The following is a 13,523-nucleotide window of genomic DNA, read 5'->3' as shown; positions in this document are numbered from 1 at the left end:
ACCAGCCACTGAGCATCCCCTCCAAAGCAGTAGTCAGCCAGATCTATTCATATCTGCTCTTTTGGTATGACTACCTGGCTTTCTTCTCACTGGCTCTAGGCTTAACATTTTACTCTGTTTAACTTATTTGGCCAAAAATAATTGTTTTTGTCCAGTAGTTACTAAAACATAAGTTTAGGCCTAGCTCTCTGCAAAGCATTTCCCATAAAAATAACTTTATATGAAACTGTGTGCATTAATACCATTGTGAGCAGTGTTTTCGGGGGCGTGTGTGTGTGTGTGTTTGTGTGTGTCTGTTTTTCTATGCCTCTTGCAAATTTTGGTTCTAAATCGTATTTATCTTTGCATCACATATGAATGTCTTTATTTTGTGATTTGTCTTTATTTTGACTAATTCTTTTTCTTCCAAGAGTTAGAATAGGACTGTTTATAGGACAATATTTAAAGAGGGTTATGGGGGCTCCTAAGTGGCTCAGTCAATTAAGTGTCTATCTTCAGCTTAGGAAGATCCCAGGTTCCTGGGGTCAGTCCTGCATCAGGCTCCCTGCTGAGTGGGGTGTCTGCTTCTCCCTTTACCCTTCCTTCCTGTTGATGATCTCTCTCAATCTCTCAAATAAATAAAATATTTTTAAATAAATAAATAATAAATAAGGTTGTTATTGGTCTTGCATAGTCATTAAAGGAATGCTTCAGGACAGATGTCTGCGATGTGATACTTAAGCTGGAGCCCAGATGTCCGTGTTGAGATTTCTTAGAATAAAAGGGCTGAGTTGGGTATTACACAGTGTTCATTAAATCCTGTCCTGACAAGACCATTTAGATTTGTGTTTACATTTATAGGTGACCGGGTCATCGATGTGGGGTCTGAATGGAGAACTTTCAGCAATGATAAAGCAACAAAAGATCCATCCCGAGTTGGAGACTCTCAGAATCCCCTTCTGAGTGATGGAGATTTGTCTACTATGATTGGCAAGGTAATCGAACCTCTCTCTAGGAAATAGAATGTGTGGACTGACCATAGACCTGGGAGTTTGGGAACTTTGCAAAAGTATCTCACTGCTTCCATGAGGAATTTTGACCTGAGAAAATAAGATTTACCAGTAATACAATGGTAAATGATTATTCCCTTACACATTTTTTCCACCTTAAAGGGGAGATCAGCGGGTCGTGATAACAGAGTCTTTATATCTCAGGCCCTTGTTTCCATGAAGCATATTTTGCACAGAAATTGAATGTAGTGTGATCTTTATGTGTTCATATTGATATGTTCCTTGAATATTATGAATGTCTTTTCTTTTCCCCCCACCGAGCTAAATTGTAGCTCAGTATAGCTTATTTTCTAATATTGGTGGATTTATGACTTACCTAAGCCATGTACTTAAGCTTCATGTTCGTCATCAGTTAGGTGAGAATACGAGTACTTCGTAGAAATTTTGAGGGTTACGTGGAAATGTAGGTAAAGTTTTTATAATACATGTAGTGTGTGTTCAGTAAATGGTAGCTGTTGCTGTTAGATAAGGCAGCAGTGTAATATGTCTGGCAACCTGGCTTCTTTTTGCTCTTTTATCTGAACTGGAAGTAGTGGTGGCCATATTCCAAAGAACTAATAGAGGGATGCTATTTCAGGACTTAATCTATACTACTGCAGTCTGTTTTCAAGAAAATATTATGAAAAAGGTCATTAATTATGCTCTATAAAGTACATATAAAATTTGATGCTTTATAAAGTACACATAAAATTTGAGAACCACAGTGTAGGATTGGTTCAAGTTGATAGTATTATATTCAGAAATATCTTTGGGTGATTTCTACATTTACTTCAGCCTTACAGGCTGGGGGATAAAAGTATACTGAGGACATTTTAAAATCTGAGATTGCAACTAATTGAATCTGTGACTTCTTTTAATGTTTAAATTTTTTCAGTAGGAAGTACATGACTCAAACACAAATATGAAAAGAACACAATTTTCTTCACCCTTGACCCCCAAACTCAGTTCCCAGTGCAACCTCCTTTCCCTGTCAGAAACCAGTAACCACTATCGCTAGTTTTCTCCTGTGTCCATTGACAGTGGTTTATCCTACATGGCAAAAGTGAGTTTTTTAAGGTGTTACATTTGTCATATACTAGATTTCTATATGTATTTGGGAATATTTCCAGACTTTCTATCTTGTATCATCCTGGCCCTGTCAAGTCAGATGTCACGCCGCACTGTTAGTATCCCATAGCTTTAGCTCTTCCTCACTGCTCTGCCTTCTAAGCATTTTCTTCACTCATCTTTTCCATTTAAAGTTTAGGAGGGGTCACTTTGTTTTTTTGTTTGTTTGTTTGTTTTGGTTTTTTTTAAAGTTATTTTCAGCAAGGCATTGGTAAGATATTATTTGCAAATTGACTTAGAGAAAATCAACTTCTTCCTGATAAATCTTCTGTCCAAAAATATAGTATGCTTTTCCATCTCCTTAAGTCATATGTGTCCTTCTAGAGAGGTTTTCTTCATAATAGATCTTTTATGTTTAAGATGATTCCTAGGTACTTATCTTTTTTGTTGTTTTGCATTTGGAGTATCTCTCATTGCCTTAGAACTGGTTAGTTGGACATATGAAGGCTATTGATTTCTGTTTGACCTTGCCTCTCATGGATTCTGTTATTTATAGCAGTTTTACAGTGATTTTCTTGAGTATCTTAGGTATTCAGAAAAACTATCTGTAAATAGTTTATCGCTTCCTTCCCAAATGAGTACCTCTGATTTTTCTCTTAACTTTATTTTTAATTTTTAATTATTTTTTATCTTAAGTAAACACGCCACATGTGGGGCTTGAACTTACAATCCCAAGAGCAAGAGCTGCATGTGCTACTGACTACACCAGCCAGGTGCCCCCCTGTCTTGCTCTCCTTGCCTAATTTTAAAATGTTAACCATCTTCTGAGCTTTCAGTGAATTGTGATCTTTTTGCTGGTGAATGGTATTGCTTCGATGTGATGGTTGCTGAATGGTAGGTGGCTCTGGCAGTTTCTTAAAATACTGAAGTTTATCCCATCAACTGATTCTTTCTTTCACATGTGATTTCTCTGTAGCTTGTGATACTGTCCGATAGCATTTTACCCATAGAAGAGCTTGTCTCAGAATTGGACTTCATCCTCTCTGACCCTGCTGCTGCTTTGTCACCTAAGTTTATTTAATATTCCAAATCCTCTGTTGTCATTCCAACCATCTTCACAGCATCTTCACCAGGAGCAGAGTCAAGCTCAGGAAACTACTGTCTTTGCTCATCTGTAAGAAGCAGCCCCTCCACCGTGAATGTTTGATCAGGAGATCGCAGCCGTCCAGTCACATGTTCAGGCTCCCCTGCTGCTTCTAGTCTTCTCGCTGTTTCCACCACATCTGCTGTCCCTGCCTCCACTGGAGTCCTGAGCCCGCCAAGTTACCCATGAGGCTGGAATCAATTTCTTCCAGACTCCTGTTCATGTTGATATTGTGAGCTCTTCCCATCAGTCATAAATGTTCTTAATGGCATGTAGAATGGTGAATCTTTTCCAGTTCTTCAGTGGACTCTGCCCCGGACCATCAGAGGAAACATTTGCTGTGGCACCTGTAGCCTTATGAAATATGTTTCCTAAATAAGCCTTGAGAGTAGAAATCACTCTTTGATCCACGGGCTGCAGGATGGATGTTGTGTTAGCAGGCATGAGAACAACAGTAATCCCATTGTCCAGCTCTGTCAGAGCCAGAGCTCCCCACAGACAGTCCAGGTGTATTGTCAGTGAGCAGTCATAGTTTGAAAGCAATCTTCTTTTCTGAACAGTAGTTCTCAATAGTGGGCTTAAAATACTTGGTAAGCCCTGTTATAAACAGATGCGCTCTCATCCAGGCTTTGTTGTTTTATTTCTAGAGCACAGGCAAAGTAGATAGCATAATTGTTAGGGACCCTAGGGTTGTCAGACTGGTACGTGAGCATTGGCTTCAACTTCAAGTCACCAGCTACATTAGGCCCTAACAACAGAGACAGGCTGTTGAATCTTTGAAGCCAGGCATTGACCTCTCTTTCCTCTCCAGCTGAGGAAGTCCTAGATGGCATATTCTTCCAATAGAAGGCAGTTTCTTCTACATTGAAAATCTGTTGTTGAGTGTAGCCACCTTCATGAATTCTCATAGTTGCATCTTCTAGAGAACTTGGGGCAGCTTCTCTGTCAGCACGTGCCCTTCATCTTGTGCTCTATAAGAGATGGCTTCTTTTCCTTCAACCTCAGAAACAAACCTCTACCAGCTTCCGACCTCTCTCCTGGGGCTTCCTTACCTCTCTCAGCTTTCACGAATTGGGAGAGTTGGGGCCTTGCACTGGATTAGGCACTGGCTTAAGGGAATGTTGTGGCTGGTTTGATCTTCCATCCAGGCCATTAACACTTTCATATCATCAAGATATCAGCAAGAAGGCTGTTTCGCTTTCTTATCGTTTGTGTGTTCACTGGAGAGTAGCACTTTTAATATCCTTCAAGAACGTCTCCTTGGCATTCACAACTTGGCTTTTTGGCACAAGTCGCCTAGCTTTCAGCCCATCTCAGATTTTGATATGCCTTTTTTTTACTAAGCCTAATCATTTCTAGCTTTTGATACGAAAGTGAGGAGCATGTGACTATTTCTTTGACTCAAACAGAGAGGCCATTAAAGGGTTATTAATTGGCCTAATTTCAGTATTGTTGAGTCTTAGGAAACAGGAAGGCCCGAGGAGAGGGAGAGACATGGGGGAAGAGCTGCTCAGTGGAGCAGTCAGAACGCGCAAATTTATTAAGCTTGCCATCTTCTAAGTGTGCAGTTTTTGGAGCCCCAAAATGATTAAAATAGTAACATCAAAGATCACTGATCATAGGTCACCATGAGAAATAGAGTAAGTTGGAAATGTTGCAAGAATAACCAATATGTGACCGAGACCTGAAGTGAATAATGGCACCAATAGACTTGCTCAACGTGGGGTTGCCATAAACCCTCAGTTTGTTAACAGCAGTACAAAAATATAATCTCTGCAAAGTGCAGTAAATGACGCACAATAAAACAGGGTATGCTTGCTTTCTTCATTATTCACTGTGCTGGCTTGGGGCGTGGGAGAAAGATTTTCTAATTTGAAGAAGTACCTATTTGTAGTGTTTTGTGAGGTTTTTTTTTTTTTTTTTTTTAAGATTTTATTTATTCATTTGACAGAGAGAGAGATCACAAGTAGGCAGAGAGGCAGACAGAGAGAGAGGGAAGCAGGCTCCCCGCTGAGCAGACAGCCCGATGTGGGGCTCGATTCCAGGACCCTGGGATCATGACGTGAGCCGGGGGCAGAGGCTTTAACCCACTGAGCCACCCAGGCGCCCCGTGTTTTGTGAGTTTTTATCAAAAAATGGCTTTTGGGTTTTATTTGCTTGCCTTTATAGCACCTTTGGGAGATGATCCTTTGATGTTTCTCTTTGGTCTGTTAATGTGATGGTTGATATTACTGGGTCCTCTCACAGATACTCATTTAAACCATCTCAATCTGGTACTTGTTCTACTAAGGAATAAGGAGGAGGCACAGGGTAGAATTCTTGGGCTTATGCAGTCAGATCGTGGAAGTTGTTTTCTTAGAAATGTCTGTTCATTCATATTTAAAGAATCTTTTTTGCATGAAGTTGTAAAACTTTGTTTTATAGGGTACAGGAGCTGCAAGTTTTGATGAATTTGGCAATTCTAAGTACCAAAATCGGAGAACAATGAGCAGTTCTGATCGTGCAATGATGAATGCTTTCAAAGAAATCACTACTATGGCAGACAGAATCAACCTCCCTCGGAATATAGTTGTAAGTTCTTGTCTGTCTCCTTTAAGCCATTCTGGCATTGACTTAGCATAATTTAATGAACACATGAAATTTTGATATTGCAACTAATTAAATGGCCTAGAGTTAATTAAACTTAGTTTCTTTGCTTTGAAGGATCGAACAAATAATTTATTCAAGCAAGTGTATGAACAGAAGAGCCTGAAGGGCAGAGCTAATGATGCCATAGCCTCCGCTTGTCTCTATATCGCCTGTAGACAAGAAGGGGTTCCTAGGACATTTAAAGGTAAGTTTTTAGTTGCAAAGATTGCAAAGTTATGTAATAACCGTGATAAAGTAACAGACCAAAGTCAAGCAGCTTTGACACTATGTAGTTGTTATGTTTTCCTGCTTACATATTGTAATCCATCTTAGTATCATTTCCAAATGCCTCTTTATTTTATTCCTTGACAGAAATTCATTGTATGATCTTAACCATTATTCTTCTCAGATTATTTTCCCATGTAACATCGCTTTAGTTCATGTGTGCTCTGTGTTCTTTGCTCATGAGATCTTTTGAACTGACTCTTTTGAGGTGTTTGATGCCTGGCATCATAAGCCAGAGGGCGCCTTCCCTACTAGTTAAGTCTATACACTTGACACGTGGAAAACCATTCCCACTCCCAGCACAGGTTTCTACTGTGAAGGAGTCAAGCCTTAGAAAACATCAGCGCCATTTGTTTCAAGTTACACAGTTTGCACTTTCACACTTAGTGTCGGAGACTTTGAGAGAACAAGTATTTTCCGTCCAGTTCGCAGTCACGATGAATAGGTAACAGCTGTTCAGAGAGGCTGTGGGGCTTCCTCTTTCACCGCCAGGGTTCTTTTCTGCATAAGACTTTCATTACCTTTCATTTATCAGTGGATATTTTACTATGCGGCATGGCTTTTATTCTCATCATCTTTTTGGTTATTACAACTTAAAACTAAGGCTTTTGTTAAATTTGTTCTGAAAGTGGTAGTTTAATTTTTAGACAACAGAATCAAGTATTCGATCTCATTTTGTTACAGCCTGTAATCCCAGAGATTGCCCGTGCATGTGACTTCATGTAGCTTGAGAAGTATTTAGCTTTCAGTGTTTTCTTTCATCTTGATACACCTACTCCTTACAACAGATACATACATAAATATCAACGAAGTTTTAGAATTTTTGAAGCAACTTACTTGTCTGAATTGAAATTTAGAGAAGTTAATATTGAAATAGTAAGAATCTACATTTAACTTGTTTAAGACTTATTTGAAGTGTGATAAATACTTAAATTAACAGAGGGGGTGCCTCAGTCAGTGAAGCACCTGACTCTCGTTTCAGCTCAGGTCATGATCTCAGGCTGTGAGATCAATCAAGTCCAGCACCAGGCTCTGTGCTCAATGCAGAGTCTGCTTGAGAGTCTCTCTCCCTCTCCCTCCTCCCTGCCTCTCCCCCTACTTGTGCACACTCGCTCTCTCTTTTAAAAAATAAATATTTTTAAATTAACTGAGAAATTTTAAATTAGCTCTGTGGGAACTATCACTGAGAAGATCAGAGATTCATTTATAAGGCATGATTTGTTCTTTATTGATGTAATTGATACATTATATACCATATATCCCATATATTACCATAGGTGAATTTGGGGTGCACAATATTGCACATTTTGACCTTTGAACAACATGAATTTGAACTGCATGTATATACTTATATGCAGATTTTTTTTGACGTATGGTGTGGTACTGCAAGTGTAGTTTCTCTTACGATTTTAATATTGTCTCTAGCTTTATTCTAAAAAGAGAGTATATAATACAAATACAAATGTTGACTATTATCACTAAGGCTTTCAGACAATAGTACGCTATTGGTAGTTAAGTTTTGGGGGCGTAAGAAATTACACATAGATTTTTGTGCTGGAAATTGGCATCCCTAGCCCCTGAGTTGTTCAGGGGTCAACTGTAATTTGACATCTGTTACATACTACAGAGCAATCACTGAAAGTCTAGTGACCATCCATCACCGTACAGTTGACTCCCTTCACTCATTTTGCCTACTCCCCAACTCCTTTCCCCTCTCATAACCACCAGGGTGTTCTCTGTGTGTCCATGAGTTTGTTTTTATTCATTTGTTTTTGTTTTTAGATTCCACATATTATGCATAATACCCTCTAGGTCCGTGCATGTTGTTGCAAATGAGGAGATCTCACTCATTTTTGTGACTGAATAGTGTGTGTTGGTGTATGTACCTACCACTTCATCATCCATCCCTCCACTGATGACATTTAGATTGTCTCCATGTCTTATCTGTTGTAAACGATGCTGCAGTGAACATAGGCACGCATAAATCCTTTTGAATCTGTGTCTTTGTATTCTTTTTATAAATACCCAGAAGTGGAATAGCTGGATCATAAAGTATTTCTATTCCTGGTTTTTTGAGGAGCCTCCATCTTTTTCCAATTTACATTCCCACCAGCAATGTGTGAGGGTTTCCATTTCTCACATCCTTTCCCCTCTCCAACACTTGTTATTTCTTGTCTTTTTGATAATAGCCATTCTGACCAGTTTGAGGTGATATCTCATTGTGGTTTTGATTTGCATTTCCTATAATTAGTGATGTTGAACATCTTTTCATGTGCCTGTTGGCCATCTGTATGTTGTCTCTGGAAAAATCTCTATTCAGATCCCTCTGCCTATTTTTTAATCAGGCTGTTTAAGGCATGATTGCACTTTTGCAATCAGAATGTATTTTATAATCAGAAATGATGTATTCTTAAATGAACCGTATGACTTAACATGGATTTATTTAATTTTTTCCTTTCAGAAATATGTGCTGTGTCACGAATTTCTAAGAAAGAAATTGGTAGATGTTTTAAACTTATTTTGAAGGCTTTAGAGACCAGCGTGGATTTGATTACAACTGGGGACTTCATGTCCAGGTTTTGTTCCAACCTTTGTCTCCCTAAACAAGTGCAGATGGCAGCTACACATATAGCCCGTAAAGCTGTGGAACTGGACTTGGTTCCTGGAAGGAGCCCGATTTCTGTGGCGGCAGCAGCCATTTACATGGCTTCACAAGCATCAGCTGAGAAGAGGACCCAAAAAGGTAGGACTCTTTCTCAGGAAGAATAGTGATGAAATTGTGAAGGCTGTAGTATGTAATTATATTTCCATTTTTTTTTTTTAAGATTTTTATTTATTTATTTGACAGACAGATCACAAGTAGGCAGAGAGGCAGGCAGAGAGAAAGAGGAGGAAGCAGGCTCCCCACTGAGCAGAGCTTCTAATGTGGGGCTCGATCCCAGGACCCCGGGACCATGACCTGAGCCGAAGGCAGAGTTTTTAACCCACTGAGCCACTCAGGTGCCCCTGTATTTCCATTTTAAGTACAGAGCCGGTAAATATCTGAACTCACATTTAAGAGAGAATTTCTTCCTTGGGGCACCTGGATGACACAGGTCATGATCTCAGTGTTGTGAGATTGAGCCCCGTGTGGGACTCCATGCTCAGTGGCAAGTCTGCTTGAGATTTTCTGTCTCCCTCTTGCAAATAAATAAATCTTTAAAAAAAAGTAGTTTCCTAGAATCAAAACTTAACAGCAAAATACTGTATTTTTGTAAGTGATTCATAAATAAAAATGTTTATAGGCATAACTCTGTATGGACACACTTTTCCCATTCAAATTAAGTATTTTAGTTTCTACATTTTTCATTTCTAGAAGTTATTTTTGTCACCCTGAAACATTATTTTGAATAGTCCTTCTTTCCCCCTCAAAATTTAGCTTTTTAGATCTAGAAAGTTTGGGGGCCGCACTTGTTTCCCACTTCCCAGCATGGCCTCCTACAGTGAGTACACTAGCAATTCATGCTGACCATCAGGTTGTAACATTCTGTGAAGCCTGTTCTCTTTCTCCTTTCAAACGTTACTCAGTTGCTTAATGAAGTAGTTTCAAACTTCTAAAAGCCACTTTTGAGTTTATTGTTGTAGGGGAACTTGCAAACAGAAAGAAGTGCTAAGTGAATTTCTTTACAAGCATTTATTCACTCATTACTTTTGTGATCCTCAAAAAGATCTATAAAGGAAAAACAGCAGTCCATTCTAAATTTAAAAGTGAGACAGTGAGAGAGGACTGGCTGCACTGACTATAATACCCTATTAAGAACAGCCTTTCACCTCCGCTCAGGCTGCAGGTTTCTGTATTAATAAAAGTAATAAATTATATAGAAGAGTGATTAGAAAGAAGAAGCCAACCATTAGTTACTTAAATGTGCCATTATCGATTCCTTTGGTCTTAATTTTGAGAAGACTCAAGGAAATTTTGAGTCTTCTGGTAAAATTGAGAAGTTAAAACTAAGCCGAGTGTCCTTACCTTTATGCCAATCAACAGCACAAAAGTTTTTATCTTGGCACTTTCTGCTCTTTGTGTTTTACATGAAGTTTTTGGGTTTTTTGAGATGTAAGCCCTTTTCTTCCCTTCCCAGCAGCCAATTGACAGTCACCGTCTCCATGCCTAGAAGACAGGTAACAAATGTAACACAACATGAGACGACATTTAAAATGAGCTCATTGCACACTGATGGCAGACATCCACACTGAAAATCCGTAAAACCTTAGGCGTTGATCTGTGAAAAGGTGGTAAAATGAGTTTGCAGTAAAGCCTATGTTTTAAAAATCCATTTTGATTAAGAACTTATGATCAAACAGTTGTCACATAGCAGTCCCTTGGGACTCCTTTTAATAAAAAGGAAAAAGGTGACAATGACTTTGCAAGGTAAAACTAGATCTCCTAGGCTTCTGTAATAGACTAGAAATACGTGAACTCCCAGTGCTCAGTGTTATGTGTCTATAACAGTGAAAACATCTACACGATGCTAGAATGTACAGCTGTATTAAGTAGATGTATACTGTCTGATGTACTAAGTAGAAAAATGAGGTAGGACAGTCTTTAACATAGGATTCCAAAAGAATCTTTTAACAGAACAGGATTTACTACAGGTGTTATAGGGGAACTTTTAAACATGGAAATAATAAAGTGAGTTTATAAGAATGTATTCATGGATTACTTCCATGATCCTCAGAAAGACTTCTGTGAAGGAACAGCAGTCAGTTCTCAAAAGGACAGCTAGTACAAGAGTTCTCGCTCCTAGTGCTGTGCCCTGAGCACTCTTGCTGTGGCCCTCAACGAGCAGAGCTCTTCATATGGCCGAGACAGCCCTTTGAGGTGATTGGGATACTGCCATTACTACTGTTAGCAACCGTAGGCCTCCTACCTACCTTTTGGTATGGATTTGCATTGTTAGGTTTTGAAAGTCAACGTCCCTGGGGTTTTCAGTTTGGATTTTATACTACTCTATCTCACACATTGGAATGCAGGTTGTAGATGAGAGATAAGATGGAATAGCTGTATACATAAGTTGGAATTAATATTTTGATTTTTGTCTTTTAGAAATTGGAGATATTGCTGGTGTTGCTGATGTTACAATCAGACAGTCCTACAGGCTAATCTATCCTCGAGCCCCAGATCTGTTTCCTACAGACTTCAAATTTGACACCCCTGTGGACAAACTACCACAGCTGTAAACTGAGGCAGCTAATGTCAAACTCTTCTCAACACTGAACTTGGCCTGTTGTACATAGCCTATACCAAGTGCTGGATTGAGCCTCTCTTTAATAAGGAAAAACAAAAGACATGGTACGCATTCCAGGGCTAAATATTAATTGCTTGGCATTCTGTATGTATATACTAGTAAAACATATTTAATGATTTAAATTTCTTATTGAATTTGCTTTCTTTTGTAGCAATCTAGGAAACTGTATTTTGGAAGATATTTGAAATTATGTAATTCTTGAATAAAATGTTTTTCAAAACTAAAGTTTTTGTTATAATTACATGTTAAATGTAATTTATAATTACAAATAATGCATATCATTGCAGCTAATAAAGCTGGTAGAGGTCCTTGTTTTCTGTTTCTTTTCATGTATATTTTATTTATATAACAAAGTCAGGCTTTGGGAACCACCATTGACGCCAGGAAAATCAAAGCGGGTGTGTGCAATTTATATATATGTGTGCGTGTGTGTGTAAAGAATATTCAAAATAGATTATTGGGCCTAGGAATGTCCAGGGATTCTATTTAATAGAATATAAATATAAATCACCCCGTAGGTGATTGGGATGTGTAGGTGTTTTGCATATCACTCTTAGAGGAACATCTTGACTATAATCTTGACTAGGCACTGAAGGTAAAGACCAACAGAATTTTGCCCTTTTACCAAGTAGGTAGTTTGTAAAGGGACTTGAATCCATGCTAAACATCACCTTACAGTGTGAACTGCACTGCCTTAAAGCAGGTGTCCCGGTTCTTACACATCTCTCAAGAGTTCAGCACTAGATTAGAAGGACGTCTCCTATTGCAGTCTAGTAGACAAATTGACACTCTGGTCTAAAATGGACTTTCTCCTCTAGAAGATCAGACTTTCTCTCATTTCTGCTGACCATGGAAGGGGGATGGCTACTGGACCATGAAGACAAATGGTATTTCTCCTTTGCACAAAACATAGGACACAAACGGTACTACTCAAAGCTGGGAGAGAACACTAGAGAAATAAGCACAAGAACAGCAGTGATGACTCCAGGCAGAACCCATGCCACCCAGAACAAAATCCAGGAAGAAGAAGCTATCTTAGGCCAGTCAGTGTCTCCCTCACGGGCACATCTTTGGTCCCCAGCACCACACCCTTCCATCTTTCCAAGCATGGACTGAGCACAGCAGTCCTCTCCTCTGGTGCTCCCCAGTTTCTAGTGACTGACCACAAAAGTTCCCACCCACTAAAGACTTCTCTGCAAGCTGCAACCAGTTAGCTAGATCTTAAAATAGTTATTTTTGCTATTATCGAAAGTCCGTACATGCACATTAGAAACATTTGGGAAATGCATCATGAAAATACCCACAAGCCACTTAGAAATAAGCACCAATATTTTGATATTTTGTTCTTTCCAGCTGTTCGGCTATGCTGTATTTTTAAAATATAGTTGCAGTCCAGGTATAGTAATAGGATTTGTTTAGTATTTTCATTTCCCTGCTTACAAAAATGTATCCAGTAACTAAAAAAATGGAGAGAAGCATAAAGGGGATTAAAAACCCTAGCCCTGGGACACCTGGGTGGCTCAGTGGGTTATGCCTCTGCCTTCGGCTCATGTCATGATCTCAGGGTCCTGGGATCGAGCCCCGAATCGGGCTCTCTGCTCAGCGGGGAGCCTGCTTCCTCCTGCCTCTCTGCCTACTTGTGATCTCTGTCAGTCAAAACAAAATAAATAAAATCTTAAAAAAAAAAGCCTCTGCCTTCGGCTCAGGTCATGATCCCACAGTCCTGGGATCGAGCCCCACATAGGGCTCTCTGCTCAGCAGGGAGCCTGCTTCTCCCCTTCTCTCTGCCTTGCCTCTCTGCCTACTTGTGATCTCTGTCAAATAAATAAAATCTTAAAACAAAACAAAAAAACCCTAGCCCTTGCCACTTAGGTATGTCACCATTTTGGTCTATTTTTTGTGTTCTATACATTTTTTTCCTCATTCTGTACTTCATTTTCTTAAGAATATAAGCTGTTTTTTTCTATTAACATACAATGTATCATTTGTTTCAGGGATATAGGTCATCAGTCTTACATTAATTCCCAGCACTCACCGCAACACAAACCCTCCCCAGTGTCCATCGCCCAGCCACCCCATCCCTCC

The 13,523-nt window shown here is 39.3% G+C and overlaps 1 protein-coding gene across 1 annotated transcript in view; it reads left to right on the top strand.

The window, feature by feature from the left end:
- Positions 1 to 11,663, top strand: part of GTF2B (general transcription factor IIB) — a 33,102-nt gene extending 21,439 nt beyond the window's left edge. The window contains exons 3-7 of the mRNA XM_004752648.3: positions 841 to 974; positions 5,665 to 5,811; positions 5,944 to 6,073; positions 8,615 to 8,896; positions 11,237 to 11,663. Of these exons, the coding sequence (XP_004752705.1) occupies positions 841 to 974; positions 5,665 to 5,811; positions 5,944 to 6,073; positions 8,615 to 8,896; positions 11,237 to 11,370 (827 nt within the window). The 3' untranslated portion in view covers positions 11,371 to 11,663. The remainder of the gene's footprint in view (positions 1 to 840; positions 975 to 5,664; positions 5,812 to 5,943; positions 6,074 to 8,614; positions 8,897 to 11,236) is intronic.
- Positions 11,664 to 13,523: the final 1,860 nt, after the last annotated feature.

Source organism: Mustela putorius, unplaced genomic scaffold (assembly GCF_011764305.1).
Source record: "Mustela putorius furo isolate JIRA1106 unplaced genomic scaffold, ASM1176430v1.1 tig00003853_pilon_pilon_pilon, whole genome shotgun sequence".
Taxonomy (NCBI): Eukaryota; Metazoa; Chordata; class Mammalia; order Carnivora; family Mustelidae; genus Mustela; species Mustela putorius.
Note: the sequence above shows the minus strand (reverse complement) of the source record. Positions and strands in the feature narration are given on the sequence as shown.